Genomic DNA, 20,712 nt, shown 5'->3' with positions numbered 1-20,712 from the left:
GGGTTAGTACTGTTGGGTTGGGGTTAGTACTGTTGGGTTGGGGTTACTACTGTTGGGTTAGGGTTAGTACTGTTGGGTTAGGGTTAGTACTGTTGGGTTAGGGTTAGTACTGTTGGGTTAGTACTGTTGGGTTAGTACTGTTGGGTTAGGGTTAGTACAGTTGGGTTAGTACTGTTGGGTTAGGGTTAGTACTGTTGGGTTGGGGTTACTACTGTTGGGTTAGGGTTTGTACAGTTGGGTTAGTACTGTTGGGTTAGGGTTAGTACTGTTGGGTTGGGGTTAGTACTGTTGGGTTGGGGTTAGTACTGTTGGGTTAGGGTTAGTACTGTTGGGTTAGGGTTAGTACTGTTGGGTTAGGGTTAGTACTGTTGGGTTAGGGTTAGAACTGTTGGGTTTGGGTTAGTACTGATGGGTTAGGGTTAGTACTGTTGGGTTAGGGTTAGTACTGTTGGGTTAGGGTTAGTACTGTTGGGTTAGTACTGTTGGGTTGGGGTTAGTACTGTTGGGTTAGTACTGTTGGGTTAGTATTGTTGGCTTAGGGCTAGTTCTGTTGGGTTGGGTTAGTACTGTTGGGTTGAGGTTAGTACTGTTGGGTTGGGGTTAGTACTGTTGGGTTAGGGTTAATACTGTTGGGTTGGGGTTAGTACTGTTGGGTTAGCTTTAGGGTTAGTACTGTTGGGTTGGGGTTAGTACTGTTGGGTTAGGGTTAATACTGTTGGGTTGGGGTTAGTACTGTTGGGTTAGCTTTAGGGTTAGTACTGTTGGGTTGGGGTTAGTACTGTTGGGTTAGGGTTAATACTGTTGGGTTGGGGTTAGTACTGTTGGGTTAGCTTTAGGGTTAGTACTGACTTCAAGTCAATATGCCCTTGAGCAAGTCACTTAACCCTGGCTGCTCCACTGGATGTCATAAGGTGAAAGCACCAATTTGTAAGTCGCTCTGGATAAGAGCGTCTGCTAAATGACTTAAATGTAAATGTAAATGTTAAATCGTCCTGGATAACTGTGTTTGCTAATTGACAAAAACAATCAAATAAATTACATTTTATTTTCAAACTTAATGCAATATTCATTCAACTCAGTTTCAAATCATGAAATACAAGTAAAATTGATGAATTCAATGATTCAATTTGTGCATCACAAATTCCAAAATATTACATTAAAATTCAATATCCTAATACAAATTCAAATACAATTTATGTTGGCACTGAAATCGCTCCATTTGAGAGTCAGGAAGAGAGAAGGAAGAAGGAGAGGTAGCATATGTTGGATGCCATTAGATGATCTCATTACTGTAGTGGCAATGTGATGAACAGATTACGTCCCTAAATAAGCCTGTCACTCAAAAGCCCTACTGCTCCCCGATACTGGGCCCAGGAGCACACGTGATGGCGGGCAGCCTGTGGACTTCGGAGCTGGCAACCATAGTTGATCCAGCATAGTGGATTAGAAGCTGCCTTTTACATAAACGGCTGGTGGGATGAAGCACCACTTTAGGGGATGACTGACCATCTGCTCCCAGCAGCCTCCCTCTCAGTCTTCCTGCATGCGGTCAGAGAACCCAGTAGCCTCCCTCTCAGTCTCCCTGCATGGGGTCAGAGCACCCAGTAGCGTCCCTCTCAGCCTCCCAGCATGGGGTCAGAGAACCCAGCAGCCCCCCAGCATGGGGTCAGAGCCGGTCCTGGATGTTGAGCCCCCAGCAGCCTCCCTCTCAGCCTCCCAGCATGGGGTCAGAGCACCCAGCAGCCTCCCTCTCAGCCTCCCAGCAGCACCCAGCAGCCTCCCTCTCAGCCTCCCAGCATGGGGTCAGAGCCTGTCCTGGATGTTGAGGTCCCAGCAGCCTCCCTCTCAGCCTCCCAGCATGGGGTCAGAGCACCCAGCAGCCTCCCTCTCAGCCTCCCAGCATGGGGTCAGAGAACCCAGCAGCCTCCCTCTCAGCCTCCCAGCATGGGGTCAGAGCCTGTCCTGGATGTTGAGGTCCCAGCAGCCTCCCTCTCAGCCTCCCAGCATGGGGTCAGAGAACCCAGCAGCCTCCCTCTCAGCCTCCCAGCATGTGGTCAGAGCCTGTCCTGGATGTTGAGGTCCCAGCAGCCTCCCTCTCAGCCTCCCAGCATGGGGTCAGAACCTGTCTTGTATGTTGAGCCCCCAGCAGCCTCCCTCTCAGCCTCCCAGCATGGGGTCAGAGCCTGTCCTGGATGTTGAGCCCCCAGCAGCCTCCCTCTCAGCCTCAGAGCCTGTCCTGGATGTTGAGCTCCCAGTAGCCTCCCTCTCAGCCACCCAGCATGGGGTCAGAACCTGTCTTGTATGTTGAGCCCCCAGCAGCCTCCCTCTCAAACTCCCAGCATGGGGTCAGAGCCTGTCCTGGATGTTGAGCTCCCAGTAGCCTCCCTCTCAGCCTCAGAGCCTGTCCTGGATGTTGAGCTCCCAGTAGCCTCCCTCTCAGCCACCCAGCATGGGGTCAGAGCCTGCTTGTGTTCCCAGCTCCAACAGTGCAGTAATATTTAACTAAATGCTTGTGTTCCTAGCTCCAACAGTGCAGTAGTATTTAACTAAATGCTTGTGTTCCTAGCTCCAACAGTGCAGTAATATCTAACTAAATTATTGTGTTCCTAGCTCCAACAATGCAGTAATATCTAACTAAATGCTTGTGTTCCTAGCTCCAACAGTGCAGTAATATATAACTAAATGCTTGTGTTCCTAGCTCCAACAGTGCAGTAGTATCTAACAATTCACAACAATACACACACATCTAAAAGTAAAAGAATGGAATTAAGAAATATATAAATATTAGGATGAGCAATGTCGGAGTGGCATTGACTAAAATACTGTCGTTCTATTAGTTAATGTGACGACTGTTGCTCATCGAATGATTAAAGGTTTCTAATTGCGTGATTAAATGAATCAAGCAATTATTAACTCATTAACCTAGGGCACCATGGGAAAACTAGTTTTTATTAACTCATTAACCTGGGGCACCATGGGAAAATTAGTTTTTATTGAGTTTCTATTTCCCAAATTAACTCAAAGAATATCAGAATATCGATTTTACAACAGTCGCTAATTAATCCGTTTCCTCCACAGTCTCGTTCTGAACGTCGCATAATCCGGAAATCTGCACGGACCCGGGTCCCACCAATGAGTTCGGACCCGGGTCCCACCCATGGGTTCGGACCCGGGTCCCACCAATGAGGTCCCACCAATGAGTTCGGACCCGGGTCCCACCAATGGGTTCGGACCCGGGTCCCACCAATGAGTTCGGACCCGGGTCCCACCAATGGGTTCGGACCCGGGTCCCACCAATGAGTTCGGACCCGGGTCCCACCAATGAGTTCGGACCCGGGTCCCACCAATGAGTTCGGACCCGGGTCCCACCAATGAGTTCGGACCCGGGTCCCACCAATGAGTTTGTACCACACCAATCTTAGTTGAGTATTTATTTACTAGAAAGCTAAAATGATGATAAAATATACACATACACAAAAACAGTCTAGGCTATTGATTAGAACTTAGTATAACGGGTCAACACACTCAGGCGCGTGTGGGGATTTAAAAGAGAGAGAAAAAGAGAAAGTACACGAGAGAAATATACATTTGGGTGCATTTGACAGCTATGCTTATTTTAACCCTTGCCCCAAACTGCCGCTCTTATGGGTCAGAATATAATGATGTAATTACGTGTGGGAGGTCTCAGATGGGAAGCTCCTCGTGGACTGTTTAGGCTTCTCAATGACGCACTTCTCCAGCGCAACTCTCTGGTTGTCCTCACGATGTCAGGGTCCTTTTGGCTTAGTGGTCTGTTCCCTCGCCCTTGCTCTGGAAGGGGTCTTCTGAGAACAGACAGCTCTGTAGTTTGGAGCTCACAGCGTAGGACTGAAACAGTGTAGATACCACGATTCGATGGAGAGTGGAGGCTAGGTGGTCCAGCTTGAATTCACCCGCTTAGACACAACTACTCATCCGTAGCTTGGGTAGAAAAAACCTTGTGTTGCGTTTTGAGTTCGTTGACTTTTTAGACCATGGCTGCAGCTTGGGTCACTTAGTCTGATATGTTCATTCTTAACTCACATGTCTTATACCCTCGGGTCAGAAATTGGAGTAACTGGGCGTACCAAGTTAAGAGGCAAGGTCTAGATTTTACTCAAATCCAATTTTAGACAACTAACTTCACATTTCATCTTTACCAAAACATTCTCTTTGATTTGGACATTTTCCACACAACGTACAATGTATAAACATCAAGCATATGCATAGGAAAACTCTTAAAGTTACAATGTTTTCGTAATAATGTCATCTATTAATTAACCTTTAATAACAAAACAAAAATTACATACATTTTCATATTCCATCTATCGTCATGACCACTATTGTGGCTGACGGAAACCATTGTTCCAAAGTCCCTTTATTTCATGTTTAATGTTCTGAGGCTGGTTCTCCATAATGAGAAGACAAAGGAATGTTGTCTGTGGCCTAAGATATACCATGGGCGTGAGGGGTCATAAAAAAAAACACATTTTCAGACCCCTAGATCTCTCCTCCTCTGTTGGGGGTGAGAGATAATCTGTAGGGTTGTGGTCTCCTATTTATTTTATTTATTTTTATTTCACCTTTATTTAACCAGGTAGGCTAGTTGAGAACAAGTTCTCATTTGCAACTGCGACCTGGCCAAGATAAAGCATAGCAGTGTGAACAGACAACACAGAGTTACACATGGAGTAAACAATTAACAAGTCAATAACACAGTAGAAAAAAATGGGCAGTCTATATACAATGTGTGCAAAAGGCATGAGGAGGTAGGCGAATAATACAATTTTGCAGATTAACACTGGAGTGATAAATGATCAGATGGTCATGTACAGGTAGAGATATTGGTGTGCAAAAGAGCAGAAAAGTAAATAAATAAAAACAGTATAAAAACAGTATGGGAATGAGGTAGGTGAAAATGGGTGGGCTATTTACCAATAGACTATGTACAGCTGCAGCGATCGGTTAGCTGCTCAGATAGCAGATGTTTGAAGTTGGTGAGGGAGATAAAAGTCTCCAACTTCAGCGATTTTTGCAATTTGTTCCAGTCACAGGCAGCAGAGAACTGGAACGAAAGGCGGCCAAATGAGGTGTTGGCTTTAGGGATGATCAGTGAGATACACCTGCTGGAGCGCGTGCTACGGGTGGGTGTTGCCATCGTGACCAGTGAACTGAGATAAGGCGGAGCTTTACCTAGCATGGACTTGTAGATGACCTGGAGCCAGTGGGTCTGGCGATGAATATGTAGCAAGGGCCAGCCGACTAGAGCATACAGGTCGCAGTGGTGGGTGGTATAAGGTGCTTTAGTGACAAAACGGATGGCACTGTGATAAACTGCATCCAGTTTGCTGAGTAGAGTGTTGGAAGCAATTTTGTAGATGACATCGCTGAAGTCGAGGATCGGTAGGATAGTCCGTTTTACTAGGGTAAGTTTGGCGGCGTGAGTGAAGGAGGCTTTGTTGCGGAATAGAAAGCCGACTCTTGATTTGATTTTCGATTGGAGATGTTTGATATGAGTCTGGAAGGAGAGTTTACAGTCTAGCCAGACACCTAGGTACTTATAGATGTCCACATATTCAAGGTCGGAACCATCCAGGGTGGTGATGCTGGTCAGGCATGCGGGTGCAGGCAGCGAACGGTTGAAAAGCATGCATTTGGTTTTACTAGCGTTTAAGAGCAGTTGGAGGCCACGGAAGGAGTGTTGTATGGCATTGAAGCTCGTTTGGAGGTTAGATAGCACAGTGTCCAAGGACGGGCCGGAAGTATATAGAATGGTGTCGTCTGCGTAGAGGTGGATCAGAGAATCACCCGCAGCAAGAGCAACATCATTGATATATACAGAGAAAAGAGTCGGCCTGAGAATTGAACCCTGTGGCACCCCCATAGAGACTGCCAGAGGACCGGACAGCATGCCCTCCGATTTGACACACTGAACTCTGTCTGCAAAGAAATTGATGAACCAGGCAAGGCAGTCATCCAAAAAACCGAGGCTACTGAGTCTGCCGATAAGAATATGGTGATTGGCAAGGTCGATGAAGACTGCTGCACAGTACTGTCTTTTATCGATGGCGGTTATGATATCGTTTAGTACCTTGAGCGTGGCTGAGGTGCACCCGTGACCGGCTCGGAAACCAGATTGCACAGCGGAGAAGGTACGGTGGGATTCGAGCGAGATGGTCAGTGACCTGTTTGTTGACATGGCTTTCGAAGACCTTAGATAGGCAGGGCAGGATGGATATAGGTCTGTAACAGTTTGGGTCCAGGGTGTCTCCCCCTTTGAAGAGGGGGATGACTGCGTTAGCTTTCCAATCCTTGGGGATCTCAGACGATATGAAAGAGAGGTTGAACAGGCTGGTGATAGGGGTTGCGACAATGGCGGCGGAAAGTTTCAGAAATAGAGGGTCCAGATTGTCAAGCCCAGCTGATTTGTACGGGTCCAGGTTTTGCAGCTCTTTCAGAACATCTGCTATCTGGATTTGGGTAAAGGAGAACCTGGAGAGGCTTGGGCGAGTAGCTGCGGGGGGCGGAGCTGTTGGCCGAGGTTGGAGTAGCCAGGCGGAAGGCATGGCCAGCCGTTGAGAAATGCTTGTTGAAGTTTTCGATAATCATGGATTTATCAGTGGTGACCGTGTTACCTAGCCTCAGTGCAGTGGGCAGCTGGGAGGAGGTGCTCTTGTTCTCCATGGACTTCACCGTGTCCAAGAACTTTTTGGAGTTGGAGCTACAGGATGCAAACTTCTTCCTGAAGAAGCTGGCCTTAGCTTTCCTGACTGACTGCGTGTATTGGTTCCTGACTTCCCTGAACAGTTGCATATCGCGGGGACTATTCGATGCTATTGCAGTCCGCCACAGGATGTTTTTGTGCTGGTCGAGGGCAGTCAGGTCTGGAGTGAACCAAGGGCTATATCTGTTCTTAGTTCTGCATTTTTTGAACAGAGCATGCTTATCTAAAATGGTGAGGAAGTTACTTTTAAAGAATGACCAGGCATCCTCAACTGACGGGATGAGGTCAATGTCCTTCCAGGATACCCGGGCCAGGTCGATTAGAAAGGCCTGCTCACAGAAGTGTTTTAGGGAGCGTTTGACAGTGATGAGGGGTGGTCGTTTGACTGTGGCTCCGTAGCGGATACAGGCAATGAGGCAGTGATCGCTGAGATCCTGGTTGAAGACAGCGGAGGTGTATTTGGAGGGCCAGTTGGTCAGGATGACGTCTATGAGGGTGCCCTTGTTTACAGATTTAGGGTTGTACCTGGTGGGTTCCTTGATGATTTGTGTGAGATTGAGGGCATCTAGCTTAGATTGTAGGACTGCCGGGGTGTTAAGCATATCCCAGTTTAGGTCACCTAACAGAACAAACTCTGAAGCTAGATGGGGGGCGATCAATTCACAAATGGTGTCCAGGGCACAGCTGGGAGCTGAGGGGGGTCGGTAGCAGGCGGCAACAGTGAGAGACTTATTTCTGGAGAGAGTAATTTTCAAAATTAGTAGTTTGAACTGTTTGGGTATGGACCTGGAAAGTATGACATTACTTTGCAGGCTAACTCCTCCCCCTTTGGCAGTTCTATCTTGACGGAAGATGTTATAGTTGGGTATGGAAATCTCAGAATTTTTGGTGGCCTTCCTGAGCCAGGATTCAGACACGGCAAGGACATCAGGGTTAGCAGAGTGTGCTAAAGCAGTGAGTAAAACAAACTTAGGGAGGAGGCTTCTGATGTTGACATGCATGAAACCAAGGCTTTTTCGATCACAGAAGTCAACAAATGAGGGTGCCTGGGGACATGCAGGGCCTGAGTTTACCTCCACATCACCCGCGGAACAGAGGAGGAGTAGTATGAGGGTGCGGCTAAAGGCTATCAAAACTGGTCGCCTAGAGCGTTGGGGACAGAGAGTAAAAGGAGCAGATTTCTGGGCATGGTAGAATATATTCAGGGCATAATGCGCAGACAGGGGTATGGTGGGGTGCGGGTACAGCAGAGGTAAGCCCAGGCACTGGGTGATGATGAGAGAGGTTGTATCTCTGGACATGCTGGTTGTAATGGGTGAGGTCACCGCATGTGTGGGAGGTGGGACAAAGGAGGTATTAGGGGTATGAAGAGTGGAACTAGGGGCTCCATTGTAAACTAAAACAATGATAACTAACCTGAACAACAGTATACAAGGCATATTGACATTTGAGAGAAACATACAGCGAGGCATACAGTAATCACAGGTGTTGAATTGGGAGAGCTAGCTAAAACAGTAGCTAAAACAGTAGGTGAGACAACAACAGCTAATCAGCTAGCACAACAACAGCAGGTAAAATGGCGTGACCTGATCAGGACAGTCATGACAATACAGTAGAATAGAATACAGTATATACATATGAGATGAGTAAAGCAGTATGTAAACATTATTAAAGTGACCAGTGATTCCATGTTTATGTATATAGGGCAGCAGCATTTAAGTTGCAGGGTTGAGTAACTGGGTGGTACCCTGATAGTGATAGCTATTTAACAGTCTGATTGTAACGCGGGGCGAAGCAAGTGAACCCAAGTGCAGACTCAGACGGGGAGACAGGGATAAGGTAACTAAGGTATTTATTGAAAAGCGGGGGGAGATGGGGTGCAGGCCAGGGGGAGCTGGGGCGGGTAGCAGGGAACCAGGAACTGGGGCTGAGGCTGGGGTAAGTGGAGAAAGGGCAGGCTAAGCAAGTCCGGAGCGGAATCCAAGGAAGCAGTGGAGCAGGGTTCCTGGGCAGAGAAGCAGGATTGACGTAACGAGGGATTGGACACAGGAACCAGTCAGAGCAGACGGAACTGTAGAGGAGAGAAAAGCAGCGTCGGGAAAAACAGGCACAACAAGATAACAAGATCTATGCGGGAACAAACGGCTGACTGAGCAGGGGCTACGAACTGGCAGCGTGGAAGTGGCAGGGTTGAGTATTTGTAGATGCTTTGATTATGGAACAGGTTGCAACTGCCACCACTCACACAATCACACACAATCACACACACACAGGTCTAATGTCCATTGCTCGTGTTTCTTGGCCCAAGCAAGTCTGTTCGTCTTATTGGTGTCCTTTAGTATTGGTTTCTTTGCAGCAATTCGACCTGGTTCACGCAGTTTCCTCTGAACAGTTGATGTTGAGATGTGTCTGTTACTTGAACTCTGTGAAGCAGAGGGGAGGTATGTGAGGTGACGTTGGCTCCCTCTGCTGGGATTACGGGAGCTGGGCACCCCGACACGGACAGAGCTAAGTGGAGGTAATTAGAGGAAAGTGCCAACCAGCCATGGAGGCTAAATAAAAGGAGCACGATGGCACACCACCGGAGAGAATAGATAGATAGACACCAGTCAAGAGAGAGAAGGGAGAGAGAGAAGGGAGAGAGAGAAGAGGGAGAGAGAAGGGAGATAGATGGACACCAGTCAAGAGAGAGAAGGGAGAGAGAGAAGGGAGAGAGAGAAGGGAGATAGATGGACACCAGTCAAGAGAGAAGGGAGAGAGAAGGGAGAGAGAGAAGGGAGATAGATGGACACCAGTCAAGAGAGAGAAGGGGAAGGGAGAGAGAGAAGGGAGAGAGACGGACACCAGTCAAGAGAGAGAAGGGAGAGAGAGAAGGGAGAGAGAAGGAAGACTGAGCAAAACCTATGTTATTTCTTTGATATATTTATTTTCTGTCTTAGTAAAGTTGTTTTTCGGACTAAAGCCTCTCTGTATCTGTGTCAATCTCTGGAGGCTCAACCCAACACCCCACAGTTTACCACATGATCCTCTGCAGCAGAGAACTCTGGGTCTTCCTTTCCTGTGGCGGTCGTCATGACAGCCAGTGACTGCGACTGCACTTGAAGAAACTTTAAAAGTTCTTGAAATGTCTGGGTTGACTGACCTTCATGTCTTAAAGCAATAATGGACTCTCTTTGCTTATTTGAGCTGTTCTTGCCATAATATGGACTTGGTCTTTTACCAAATAGGGCTATCTCCTGTATACCAACCCTACTTTGTCACAACAAAACTGATTGGCTCAAACACATTAAGAAGGAAAGAAATTCCACAAATGTACTTTTAACAAGACTCACCTGTTAATTGAAATGCATTCCAGGTGACTACCTCATGAAGCTGGTTGAGAGAATGCCAAGAGTGTGCAAAGCTGTCATCAAGGCAAAGGGTGGCTACTTTGAATAATCTCAAATATAACATATTTTGATTTGTTTAACACTTTTTGGTTACTACATGATTCCATATGTGTTATTTCATAGTGTTGATGTCTTCACTATTATTCAACAATGTAGAAAATAGTAAAAATAAAGAAAAACCCTTGCAAGAGTAGGTGTGTCCAAACTTTTGACTAGTACTGTATGTATATATAAGGGAGATTGGAAATGATGCAGACATTGATAGAAGCCACAATCTATGTGCAATATTAAATCTGATCTACCCCCTAAAAAAACTAAATCACTCATATTACACTGAGCTCTGTGGTATGAAGGACCCTTACATGGTGAAGGTGACAGCAATGTTTCCTGTCGTTGAAGAACGACCACTGTGCATTCAGCTAAATGTACCAGATTGATGTCCAGCCAACATATACATGCACAGAGAGCATGATGTGAGCCACAATACTTTACATCCAACAGGAACAGACTGGCAGACTGGCAGAGACAAACCCCAGCAGGAGATTTTCACAGAATCTCAAACATCTGTAAATCTCTGTAAACATTTGCCGTTGATCAACTTCCCAGATTGTCTCTCTGGGTCACGCTAGGATAGCATCAGGGGTTTGATGGAGTGTTACGCAACACTAGGAGCCCTGACATTTTAGCGTTTCATAACCAGATTACAATTTAGATACCGTGCTCTGATTTGTACCACTCCAACTGTGAGAATACAAATGAGATTGTGAAAAATGTTATGTTGAAAATAGACTCTTCTGCAATGTGCCATAGATAGATGATAGATGAGTTGTTAAACAGTGTGCCTGTGCTCCACAGAGTGTCTCTATCACAAGCCCCTGGGGTTCGAGGCTGGTTCAGTGGCACCGGACCAGATTAGCTGTTCTAACCAGGAAGAGTACAGTGGCTGGTATTCGTCCTGGACCTCCAACAGGGCACGACTCAACAGCCAGGGCTTCGGGTCAGTGCTGCTGTCTATACTCATCTTGGTGGTTAATATGTACTTGTGGTCACATTTTGCAACAAGGATCTGTTGTACCTCAGGTGTCATAATCTTGGTGTTGTCTTTCTATATTATAATGTGTTTTATTTGATTTGATTTATTTCACCTTTATTTAACCAGGTAGGCAAGTTGAGAACAAGTTCTCATTTACAATTGCGACCCGGCCAAGATAGAGCAAAGCAGTTGAACACATACAACAGGGAGTTACACATGGAATAAAACAAACATACAGTCAATAATACAGTAGAAACAAGTCTATATACGATGTGAGCAAATGAGGTGAGAAGGGAGGTAAAGGCAAAAAAGGCCATGGTGGCAAAGTAAATACAATATAGCAAGTAAAACACTGGAATGGTAGTTTTGCAATGGAAGAATGTGCAAAGTAGAAATAAAAATAATGGGGTGCAAAGGAGCAAAATTAATTAATTAATTAAATACAGTTGGGAAAGAGGTAGTTGTTTGGGCTAAATTATAGGTGGGCTATGTACAGGTGCAGTAATCTGTAAGATGCTTTGACAGTTGGTGCTTAAAGCTAGTGAGGGAGATAAGTGTTTCCAGTTTCAGAGATTTTTGTAGTTCGTTCCAGTCATTGGCAGCAGAGAACTGGAAGGAGAGGCGGCCAAAGAAAGAATTGGTTTTGGGGGTGACTAGAGAGATATACCTGCTGGAGCGTGTGCTACAGGTGGGAGATGCTATGGTGACCAGCGAGCTGAGATAAGGGGGGACTTTACCTAGCAGGGTCTTGTAGATGACATGGAGCCAGTGGGTTTGGCGACGAGTATGAAGCGAGTATGTTGGTCTCCTGTCCTAAATCAGGTGTATGCATCACAATGTGTATGACCCTCTCTCCTCTCCAGTGTGGTAAACTACAAGCAGGATCAATGTGTATGACCCTCTCTCCTCTCCAGGGGCGTAAACTACAAGCAGGATCAATGTGTATGAACCTCTCTCCTCTCCAGGGGCGTAAACTACAAGCAGGATCAATGTGTATGACCCTCTCTCCTCTCCAGGGGCGTAAACTACAAGCAGGATCAATGTGTATGACCCTCTCTCCTCTCCAGTGTGGTAAACTACAAGCAGGATCAATGTGTATGACCCTCTCTCCTCTCCAGTGTGGTAAACTACAAGCAGGATCAATGTGTATGACCCTCTTTCCTCTCCAGGGGCGTAAACTACAAGCAGGATCAATGTGTATGACCCTCTCTCCTCTCCAGGGGCGTAAACTACAAGCAGGATCAATGTGTATGACCCTCTCTCCTCTCCAGGGGAGTAAACTACAAGCAGGATCAATGTGTATGACCCTCTCTCCTCTCCAGGGGAGTAAACTACAAGCAGGATCAATGTGTATGACCCTCTCTCCTCTCCAGGGGCGTAAACTACAAGCAGGATCAATGTGTATGAACCTCTCTCCTCTCCAGGGGCGTAAACTACAAGCAGGATCAATGTGTATGACCCTCTCTCCTCTCCAGGGGCGTAAACTACAAGCAGGAGCAATGTGTATGACGCTCTCTCCTCTCCAGTGTGGTAAACTACAAGCAGGAGCAATGTGTATGACCCTCTCTCCTCTCCAGTGTGGTAAACTACAAGCAGGATCAATGTGTATGACCCTCTCTCCTCTCCAGTGTGGTAAACTACAAGCAGGATCAATGTGTATGACCCTCTTTCCTCTCCAGGGGAGTAAACTACAAGCAGGATCAATGTGTATGACCCTCTCTCTTCTCCAGGGACATAAACTACAAGCAGGATCAATGTGTATGACCCTCTCTCCTCTCCAGTGTGGTAAACTACAAGCAGGAGCAATGTGTATGACCCTCTCTCCTCTCCAGTGTGGTAAACTACAAGCAGGAGCAATGTGTATGACCCTCTCTCTTCTCCAGGGACATAAACTACAAGCAGGATCAATGTGTATGACCCTCTCTCCTCTCCAGTGTGGTAAACTACAAGCAGGAGCAATGTGTATGACCCTCTCTCCTCTCCAGTGTGGTAAACTACAAGCAGGAGCAATGTGTATGACCCTCTCTCCTCTCCAGTGTGGTAAACTACAAGCAGTAGTTACATATATCTGTATTAGAAAGACCAGCTTAAAATGGGCATGGTCTAATGGACTCAACAACCAAAACCAAAAAACAACCAAAAAGTTAGCTCGCTATCTCATTGATCCTGCTTTATAGTATACACCCCAGGTTGTATATTAGAACTAGGGGTGTCAATAGATTTAAATAATTCATCAAGAAAATCATACGATTATCTGAAGTTATTCAAGATTATTAACTACAGAAAATCATACAATTAAAGATGAATCACTTTTTTTAATTATTCAAATTTGACCCTAATTTAAGAGGTTTCAATTTAAAAAAACATCATATTGGGTTGTAGTTGTAATTTATTTGATTATATTCAGGAAGAAAACCCTATTCCAAGACAACTCTATTCCAAGACAAAAACAGCATTTCAGCCAGGTCAGAATTCATGTAAAATATAATACAGCTAGGATACTGGTCCATGTTCTACATCATGTTAAATATAATACAGCTATTAGATCTAGGATACTGGTCCATGTTCTACATCATGTTAAATATCATACAGCTATTAGATCTAGGATACTGGTCCATGTTCTACAACATGTTAAATATAATACAGCTATTAGATCTAGTCTAGGATACTGATCCATGTTCTACAACATGTTAAATATCATACAGCTATTAGATCTAGTCTAGGATACTGGTCCATGTTCTACAACATGTTAAATATCATACAGCTATTAGATCTAGTCTAGGATACTGGTCCGTGTTCTACAACATGTTAAATATAATACAGCTATTAGATCTAGGATACTGGTCCGTGTTCTACATCATGTTAAATATCATACAGCTATTAGATCTAGTCTAGGATACTGGTCCGTGTTGCTGTAAGGTTGTGAAATGATCTCAAAAACAATGTTTGGGTTTTTTGTAGTGTACCAATAACGTTCTACAAACGTTACAGTCAGGAACATTTCAGAAACATTGCAAAACGTTCCTGGGACATTTCAAAATGTTTGAGATGTTCCAAAGCCTTTCAGGAACGTTCCCAATGTGCCCCCAACATGTTGCAGGAATCCTACAAAACATTTTGAAAACGCTTCAAAACATTCCACATTTCAATTAAATGATTGAGTTAAAGAACAACTCATCTGAATAAGTGTCACCAAAATGTATTGGATGAAATCATTGTACATTTGTGATCTTCATACTGGAGGCCCCTGAAACAAAGTAACAATATTCAGTTGGAGATTTCACTGTGGTTGCTAATGACAGTTGCAAGCTAACTGGTCTGCATAATATAAGTAATTTGGTAGTAATAAAACAAGGACATTCTCCAAACACCCGACATGGCAAACATCCCGTTATTTGCAAGAGGAGGAGACGCAGGTATAGAGGACACAGAGTTGGATGCCTCATGAGGACCCGCAGAAGGCGAGTGGGAAATCTGCCGTTACTGTCAATATTATTCGCCAACGTGCAATCATTGGACAATAACCTGGACGAGGTACAATCATGAATATCCTACCAATATGACATCAAAAACTGTATCTTGTGTTTCACGGAATCGTGGCTGAATGACGACATGGATATTCAGCTAGCGGGATATACGCTGCACCGGCAAGATAGTACAGCACACTCCGGTAAGACGAGGGGGGGGCGGTCTGTGCGTATTTGTAAACAACAGCTGGTGCACGAAATCTAGGAAGTCTCTAGATTTTACTTGGCTGAAGTAGAGTATATTGTGATAAACTGCAGGCCACACTACTTGCCTAGAGAGTTTTCAGCTATACTTTTCGTGGCCGTTTATTTACCACCACAGACAGATGCCAGCACTAAGACCGCACTCAGTCAGCTGTATAAAGAAATAAGCAAACAGGAAACCACTCACCCAGAGGCGGCGCTCCTAGTGGCCAGAGACTTTAATGCAGGGAAATTTAAATCAGTTCTACCAAATTTCTATCAACATGTTAAATGGGCAACCAGAGGAAAGACAATTCTAGATCACCTGTACTCCACACACAGAGACGTGTACAAAGCTCTCCCTCGCCCTCCATTTGGTAAAACTGACCACAACTCTATCATCCTGATTCCTGCTTACAAGCAAAAATGAAAGCAGGAAGCACCAATGACTCGGTCTATATAAAAGTGGTCAGATGAAACAGATGCCCAAGACCACTAAGGCAACCTTCCTAAATGACTACAGACCCGTAGCACTCACGTATGTAGCCATGAAGTGCTTTGAAAGGCTGGTAATGGCTCACATCAACACCATTATCCCAGAAAACCTAGACCCACTCCAATTTGCATACCGGTCAAACAGATCCACAGATGCAATCTCTATTACACTCCACACGGCCCTTTCCCACCTTTTGTCCCACCTGGACAAAAGGAACACCTATGTGGGAATGCTGCTCATTGACTACAGCTCAGCGTTCAACACCATATTACCCTCAAAGCTCATCACTAAAATAAGGATCCTGGGACTAAACACCTCCATCTGCAACTGGATCCTGGACTTCCTTACGGGCCACCCCCAGGTGGTGAGATTAGGTAGCAACACATTTGCCACACTGATCCTCAACACTGGAACCACCCAGGGGTACGTGCTCAGTCCCCTCTTGTAGTCCCTGTTCACTCACGACTGCATGGCCAGGCATGACTCATACACCATCATTAAGTTTGCAGACGACACAACAGTGGTAGGCCTGATCACCGACAACGACGAGACAGCCTATAGGGAGGAGGTCAGAGACCTGGCCGGGTGGTGCCAGAATAACAAGCTATCATCAAATTTCAAATCAAATGTATTTATAAATTCCTACTTACATCAGCTGATATCTCAAAGTGCTGTACAGAAACCCAGCTTAAAATCCCAAATAGCAAGCAATGCAGGTGAAGAAAGACGGTGGCTGGGAATAACTCCTTAGAAAGGCCAGAACCTAGGAAGAAACCTAGAGAGGAACCAGGCTATGAGGGGTGCCGGGTGGAGATTATAACAGAACATGACCAAGATGTTCAAATGTTCATAGATGACATAGATGTCTTAAGGTGAACGCACCAATTTGTAAGTCGCTCTGGATAAGAGCGTCTGCTAAATGACTTAAATTACTTAAATAAATGACTAAATGACAATCAGGGTCAAATAATAATAACCACAGTGGTTGTCGAGGGTGCAACAGGTGCAGCAAGTCAGCACCTCAGGAGTAAATGTCAGTTGGCTTTTCATAGCCAATCAATCAGCCAATCATTCAGAGTATCTCTACCACTCCTGCGGTCTCTAGAGAGTCACCTGGGCCGGTCTCTTCACACTCCTGGGCCAAACTACACTCAATCATAGGACCTACTGAAGAGATGAGTCTTCAATAAAGACTTTAAAGGTTGAGACCAAGTCTGCGTCTCTCACATGGATAGGCAGACCATAAAAATGGAGCGCTATAGGAGAAAGCCCTGCCTCCAGCTGTTTGCTTAGAAATTATAGGGACAGTTAGGAGGCCTGCATCTTATGACCGTAGTGTACGTGTAGGTATGTACGGCAGGACCAAATCGGAAAGATAGGTAGGAGCAAGCCAATGTAATGCTTTGTAGGTTAGCAGTAAAACCTTGAAATCAGCCATTGCCTTAACAGGAAGCCAGTGTAGAAAGGCTAGCACTGGAGTAATATGATCCAATTGTTTGGTTCTAGTCAATATTCTAGCAGCCGTGTTTAGCACTAACTGAAGTTTATTTAGTGCTTTATCTGGGTAGCCGGAAAGTAGAGTATTGCAGTAGTCTAACCTAGAGGTCACAAAAGCATGGATAAATTTTTCCTCCGTCATTTTTAGACAGAAAGTTTCTGATTTTTGCAATGTTACGTAGATGGAAAAAAGCTGTCCTTGAAACAGTCTTGATATGTTCGTCAAAAGAGAGATCAGGGTCCAGAGTAACGACAAGGTGCTTCACAGTTTTATTTGAGATGACTGTACAACCATCAAGATTAATTGTCAGATTCAACAGAATATCTCTTTGTATCTTGGGACCTAAAACAGCCATCTCTGTTTTGTCCGAGTTTAAAAGTAGAAAGTCCACATCCTTATGTCTGAAACACAGGAAACACAGGCTTCCAGCGAGGGCAATTTTGGGGCTTCACCATGTTTCATCGAAATGTACAGCTGTGTGTCATCCCCATAGCAGTGAAAGTTAACATTATGTTTCCAAATGACATCACCAAGAGGTCAAATATATAGTGAAAACAATAGGGGTCCTAAAACGGATCCTTGAGGAACACCGAAATGTACAGTTGATTTGTCAGAGGACAAACCATCCACAGAGACAAACTGATATCTTTCTGACAGATAAGATCTAAACCAGGCCAGAACTTGTCAGTGTAGACCAATTTGGGTTTCCAATCTCTTCAAAATAATGTGGTGATCGATGGTATCAAAAGCAGCAGTAAGGTCTAGGAGCACGAGGACAGATGCAGAGCCTCGGTCTGACGTCATTAAAAGGTAATTTACCACCTTTACAAGTGCAGTCTCAGAGCTTTGATGGGGGCTAAAACCAGAATGAAGCGTTTCGTGTGCATTGTTTGTCTTCAGGAAGGCAGTGAGTTGCTCCGTAACAGCTTTTTCTACAATTTTGGAGAGGAATGGAAGATTCGATATAGGCCGATAGTTTTTTGATGATCCTTGGTTGGGGTCTGAGCAGATTATTTGTTGCAATTGCAAACGTAATAAAATGGTGGTCCGATAGTCCAGGTTTATGATGAAAAACATTAAGATCCACAACATTTATTCCACGGGACAAAACTAGGTCCAGTGTATGACTGTTGCAGTGAGTAGGTCCGGACACATGTTGGACAAAACCCACTGAGTCGATGATAGCTCCGAAAGCCTTTTGGAGTGGGTCTGTGGACTTTTTCCATTTGAATATTAAAGTCACCAAAATTAGAATATCATCTGCCATGACTACAAGGTCCGATAGGAATTCAGAGAACTCAGTGAGGAATGCTGTATACGGCCCAGGAGGCCTGTAAACAGTAGCTGTAAAAAGTGATTGAGTAGGTTGCATAGATTTCATGACTAGAAGCTTTTTTTGTAAATTGAAATTTGCTATCATAAATGTTAGCAACACCTCCGCGGTATATGGTCACTAGTGTAACCAGGAGGTGAGGCCTCATTTAACACAGTAAATTCATCAGGCTTAAGCCATGTTTCAGTCAGGCCAATTACATCAAGATTATGATCAGTGATTAGTTCATCCCATATACTACCCACCACTGCGACCTGTAAGCTCTCGTTGGCTGGCCCTCGCTTCATACTCGTCGCCAAACCCGCTGGCTCCAGGTCATCTACAAGACCCTGATAGGTAAAGTCCCCCCTTATCTCAGCTCGCTGGTCACCATAGCAGCACCCACCTGTAGCACGTGCCCCAGCAGGTATATCTCTCTGGTCACCCCCAAAACCAATTCTTCCTTTAGCCGCCTCTCCTTCCAGTTCTCTGCTGCCAATGACTGGAACGAACTACAAAAATCTCTGAAAATGGAAACACATCTCCCTCACTAGCTTTAAGCACCAGATATCAGAGCAGCTCACAGATTATTGCACCTGTACATAGCACATATATAATTTAGCCCAAACAACTACCCCTTCTACTTTGCACATTATTCCACTGCAAATCTACCATTCCAGTGTTTTACTTGCTATATTGTATTTACTTCGCCACCATGGCCTTTTTTTGGCATTTACCTCCCTTATCTCACCTCATTATATAAGTTGTATATGGACTTATTTTTCTACTCTATTATTGACTGTATGTTTGTTTTTACTCCATGTGTAACTCTGTGTTGTTGTACGTGTCGAACCGTTTTGCTTTATCTTGGCCAGGTCGCAATTGTAAATGAGAACTTGTTCTCAACTTGCCTACCTGGTTAAATAAAAGGTGAAATAAAATGTTAACTGCCTTGGAAGTGAGGGATCTAACATTATGTAGCCCCATTTTGAGATGTGAGGTATCACAATCTCTTTCAATAATGGCAGGAATGGAGGAGGTCTTTATTCCAGTGAGATTGTTAAGGCGAACACCGCCATGTTTAGTTTTGCCCAACCTAGGTCGAGGCACAGACACGGTCTCAATGGGGATAGCTGAGCTGACTACACTGACTGTGCTAGTGGCAGACTCCACTAAGCTGGCCGGCTGGCTAACAGCCTGCTGCCTGGCCTGCATCCTATCTCATTGTGGAGCTAGGGGAGTTAGAGACCTGTCTATGTTCGTAGATAAGATGAGAGCACCCTCCAGCTAGGATGGAGTCCATCACTCCTCAACAGGCCAGGCTTGGTTCTGTTTGAGGGTGAGTCCCAGAAAGAGAGCCAATTATCTACAAATTCTATCTTTTGGGAGTGGCAGAAAGCAGTTGTCAACCAGCGATTGAGTTGTGAGACTCTGCTGTAGAGCTCATCACTCCCCCTAACTGGGAGGGGGCCAGAGACAATTACTCGATGCCGACACATCTTTCTAGCTGATTTACACACTGAAGCTATGCTGCGCTTGGTGACCTCTGACTATTTCATCCTAACATCGTTAGTGTTGACGTGGATAACAATATCCCTATACTCTCTACACTCGCCAGTTTTAGCCAGCACCATCTTCAGATTGGCTTTAACGTCAGTAGCCCTGCCCCCTGGTAAACAGTGTATGGTCGCTGGGTGATTCGTTTTAGGTCTAATACTGCGGGTAATGGAGTCGCCAATGACTAGGGTTTTCAATTTGTCAGAGCTAAATGGTGGGAGGCTTCGGCGTCTCAGACCCCGTAACAGGAGGAGTAGAGCCCAGAGAGCCCGGGCTCAGCCTCTGACTCCGACTTGCTGCTTAATGGGGAGAACCAGTTGAAAGTTTCTGTCGGCTGAATGAGCGACACCGGTTGAGCATTCCCCCACATTTCCCTCCAGAAGCCATGAGAAGGTTGGCATGCTGCGGGGACTGTGCGAGGGGATGTATACTACTATCTGTACTTAGTGCTGGCACAGACGCTGTTCCATCCTTTCCTACACTGAAATAACCCTTGCCTAACGATTGCATCTGAAGCTGGGCTTGCAGCACAGCTATCCTCGCCGTAAGGCGATCGTTCTCCTGTATATTATGAGTACAGCGACTGCAATTAGAAGGCATCATGTTAATATTACTACTCGGCTGGTGGAGGTCCTGACGAACCACGTCCAGATAAAGCGTCCGGAATGAAAAAGTTTAATGAAAAAAATGTAGAGTGAGGGAAAAACAAAAATATAAACGGTAATTAAAAAGCAAAAACTGTAAAGTTGTCAGGTAGCAAAGTAAGGTTAGCAACAAAATGCACAGCAGCACGTAAACAATACAAGTTGTGACCTGAAAACCTCTCCCTCAACGTAACCAAGACTAAGGAGTTGATTGTGGACTACAGGAAAAGGAGGACCGAGCACGCCCCCATTCTCATCAACGGGGCTTTAGTGGTGCAGGTTAAGAGCTTCAAGTTCCTTGGTGTCCACATCACCAACAAACTAACATGGT

At 45.2% G+C, this 20,712-nt stretch overlaps 1 protein-coding gene across 1 annotated transcript in view; it reads left to right on the top strand.

Moving 5' to 3' along the window:
• The window catches only part of LOC115118149 (retinoschisin-like), a 60,838-nt gene that overhangs the window by 29,538 nt on the left and 10,588 nt on the right, over positions 1–20,712 (top strand). Inside the window, exon 4 of the mRNA XM_065009395.1 lies at positions 10,987–11,128. Within this exon, the coding sequence (XP_064865467.1) occupies positions 10,987–11,128 (142 nt within the window). The remainder of the gene's footprint in view (positions 1–10,986; positions 11,129–20,712) is intronic.

This window comes from Oncorhynchus nerka, linkage group LG24 (assembly GCF_034236695.1).
Source record: "Oncorhynchus nerka isolate Pitt River linkage group LG24, Oner_Uvic_2.0, whole genome shotgun sequence".
Taxonomy (NCBI): domain Eukaryota; kingdom Metazoa; phylum Chordata; class Actinopteri; order Salmoniformes; family Salmonidae; genus Oncorhynchus; species Oncorhynchus nerka.
This window is presented reverse-complemented; position numbering and strand designations above follow the sequence as displayed.